General features: G+C 46.5%; 1 protein-coding gene across 1 annotated transcript; it reads left to right on the top strand.

The window, feature by feature from the left end:
- Positions 1-1012: 1012 nt before the first annotated feature.
- brcc3 (BRCA1/BRCA2-containing complex, subunit 3) lies at positions 1013-2055 on the top strand. The gene has a single exon (XM_047373074.1). The coding sequence runs from the start codon at positions 1137-1139 to the stop codon at positions 1917-1919; it is 783 nt and encodes a 260-aa protein (XP_047229030.1). The 5' UTR covers positions 1013-1136; the 3' UTR covers positions 1920-2055.
- Positions 2056-2658: the final 603 nt, after the last annotated feature.

Here is a 2658-nt window from a genome sequence, read left to right as displayed (position 1 = left end):
TTGTTAATATATAGATACTACAAGTAGATATAGGAAAATATTGTTGCAGTAAATCTGTCATATATCAAACTATTTTAGAACGAAATAAATGTAGAACCCAGAGAGAACTGGACCTGATTTCAGAACCGAGGCTGCATGTTCAAGTCTAAATGTAACCAAGATTTAGACTAGGTGTTTTTGTTTAGTTAGACCACATTCTAACAACTCTGTCGTTAAAAGTTCAGTTACATATTCAGCACAATCATTTATAAATGATACATTTCTGTAATGATCTGAGACATTTAAATGTGATAGAAAAAACACAAAACAAGTCTGTAAGGGGGCGAATACTTCTCACACACGTTGAACAGAAAAGCGTATAGGTGTCATGAGTTCTGGTTGGGCCAACAGTGAAGCGTCCTGACAAAGTCCAAGTTTGGGGTTGCTTCTCCTCCAAGGGAATGGTCTTCATCTCAACGTTCATCGAGGCCTCCGCCATAAATAACGACTGAGATAAAAAAGGTTTTCTAATTCCGTAAATTTTGATGGATGTCCATGTATGTCTGCAGTTGTGCCATACTCTTTCCTTTTTAGATGATGGATTGAGCAGATCTCTGTTAGATGTTCAAAGCTTAACCTAAGTCTACTATAAACTTCTCCAGAACTTCCTCCCTGACCTTTCTGCTGTGTTCCATGGTCTTCATGATGCTGCTTGTTCTCTAACCAACCTCTGGGGCCAGAAACAGAACAGATGGACCTATATTGAGATTAAATTACACACAGATTGACCTCTATTAAGTGACCTCTGAAGTCCATGGGTATAAGAGTAAGGAGCTGGTTACAAAATGCATGCCACACTTTTCAGATTTATTTTTTATGTTATTTATTTATTTTTATTTTGTAAAAAAATAATAATAATAATAAATAAGAAGAATCAGGTTGGTTTAACTCATAAAAGCCCAATAAAATGAAAAATGTGGAAAGGTTTAACGCGGATGAATCCTTGAGTGTGGAATCCATAACCATTCCGGACCACATGGTGGCGCTTCTGCGCAACAAGCTCAACAATTAGAGGAAGCCGGAAGTGAGGCGGTGGTGTTTCCGTGCTGTTTGTTTTCCTCTCGTCGGTGTCAGAAGTTTGTCTTATTCGGTTAATCATGGCAGTCAGCGCTGTCCACCTGGAGTCTGACGCCTTCCTGGTGTGCATGAACCACGCGTTGAGCACGGAGAAAGAGGAGGTGATGGGTCTGTGCATCGGAGAGGTGGAGCTCTCCCGGATCGTCCACATTCACTCGGTGATCATTCTCCGCCGCTCCGACAAGAGGAAGGACCGGGTGGAGATCTCCCCGGAGCAGCTGTCCGCTGCCTCCACTGAGGCGGAGCGGCTGGCGGACACCACCGGCAGACCCATGAGGGTGGTGGGCTGGTACCACTCCCACCCACACATCACAGTGTGGCCCTCCCACGTTGACGTGCGGACCCAGGCCATGTACCAGATGCTGGACCAGTGCTTCGTGGGGCTCATCTTCTCCTGCTTTATCGAGGACAAGAACACCAGGACGGGCCGGGTTCTCTATACCTGCTTCCAGTCCGCACAGGCGCAGAAGGGGTCTGAGTACGACCGCGTGGAGATACCGGTACACGTGGTACCGCGCGAGGCGATCGGGAAGGCGTGTCTGGAGTCCGCCGTGGAGCTGCCGCGGATTCTGTGCCAGGAGGAGCAGGACACCTACCGCAGGATCCACGGGCTGTCGCACCTGGACCCGGTCACCAAGATCCACAACGGATCGGTGTTCACAAAGAACCTGTGCAGCCAGATGTCCGCCGTGAGCGGGCCGCTGCTGCAGTGGCTGGAGGACCGACTTCAGCAGAACCGGCAGAGCATCACGGAGCTCCAGCGGGAGAAGGAGCGGCTTCTGCGGGAGCTGGCTGCGCTGTGAGCCGCAGGACTGGTGTCCGATAATGGATGCACTGTTGTCTGATTGTTCAGACAGGACTCCAACCTCTTTCTGTCACCAGTCTGTCATTACTGCAAAACATGTTTTTATGTAAATAAAAAGGGTTCAGTTTAAGCGATCTGTGCAAAAGTCTTGAGTCGTCCTTAAGCTATGAGTCTAATCATGTTCTTGGACTGTGGGAGGGAACCCACGCATGCACAAGGAGAACATGCAAACTCCACGCAGAAAGAGCCCAGGCCAGGTTTCAAACCCAAGACCTTGTTGCTACGAGGCATATATGGTTGTAACAGAAGGGATGAGATAGAGGTCAAGAGTTGGGCAAACTGATTTTATAGAGAAAAAACTGATGTTGAGGGAAAAAAGTCATTTTTGTAACCAGCAGTAATACAATAACAGATAACATCACATGGTATACGTAAACTATATCTTAAAACATGCATTTCCCCCCCCCCCCCAGCTACTTTCAACCCATTAAGTTCATAATGGTCATAACATTTGAGGTCTGTTGTATTCTTGCTGAGTTTTGACCTGCTGTCACTTGCAGTATATTTTGGGTGTTCAAATAGAAACACTTAAATTCCAGTAGATGTTTCGACTGACCTGAACAAATCTAACCGGATCTGTGAGTACAGCTGATGAACCCAAACCTGAAAGGTTGTGAGAGTGCTGTCCTTGCTTCTAACCACAGCTGCTGGACTGGTTTAGCTTGTTTAAATCTGTG

The sequence above is a fragment of the Girardinichthys multiradiatus genome, chromosome 8 (assembly GCF_021462225.1).
Source record: "Girardinichthys multiradiatus isolate DD_20200921_A chromosome 8, DD_fGirMul_XY1, whole genome shotgun sequence".
Lineage (NCBI taxonomy): Eukaryota > Metazoa > Chordata > Actinopteri > Cyprinodontiformes > Goodeidae > Girardinichthys > Girardinichthys multiradiatus.
This window is presented reverse-complemented; position numbering and strand designations above follow the sequence as displayed.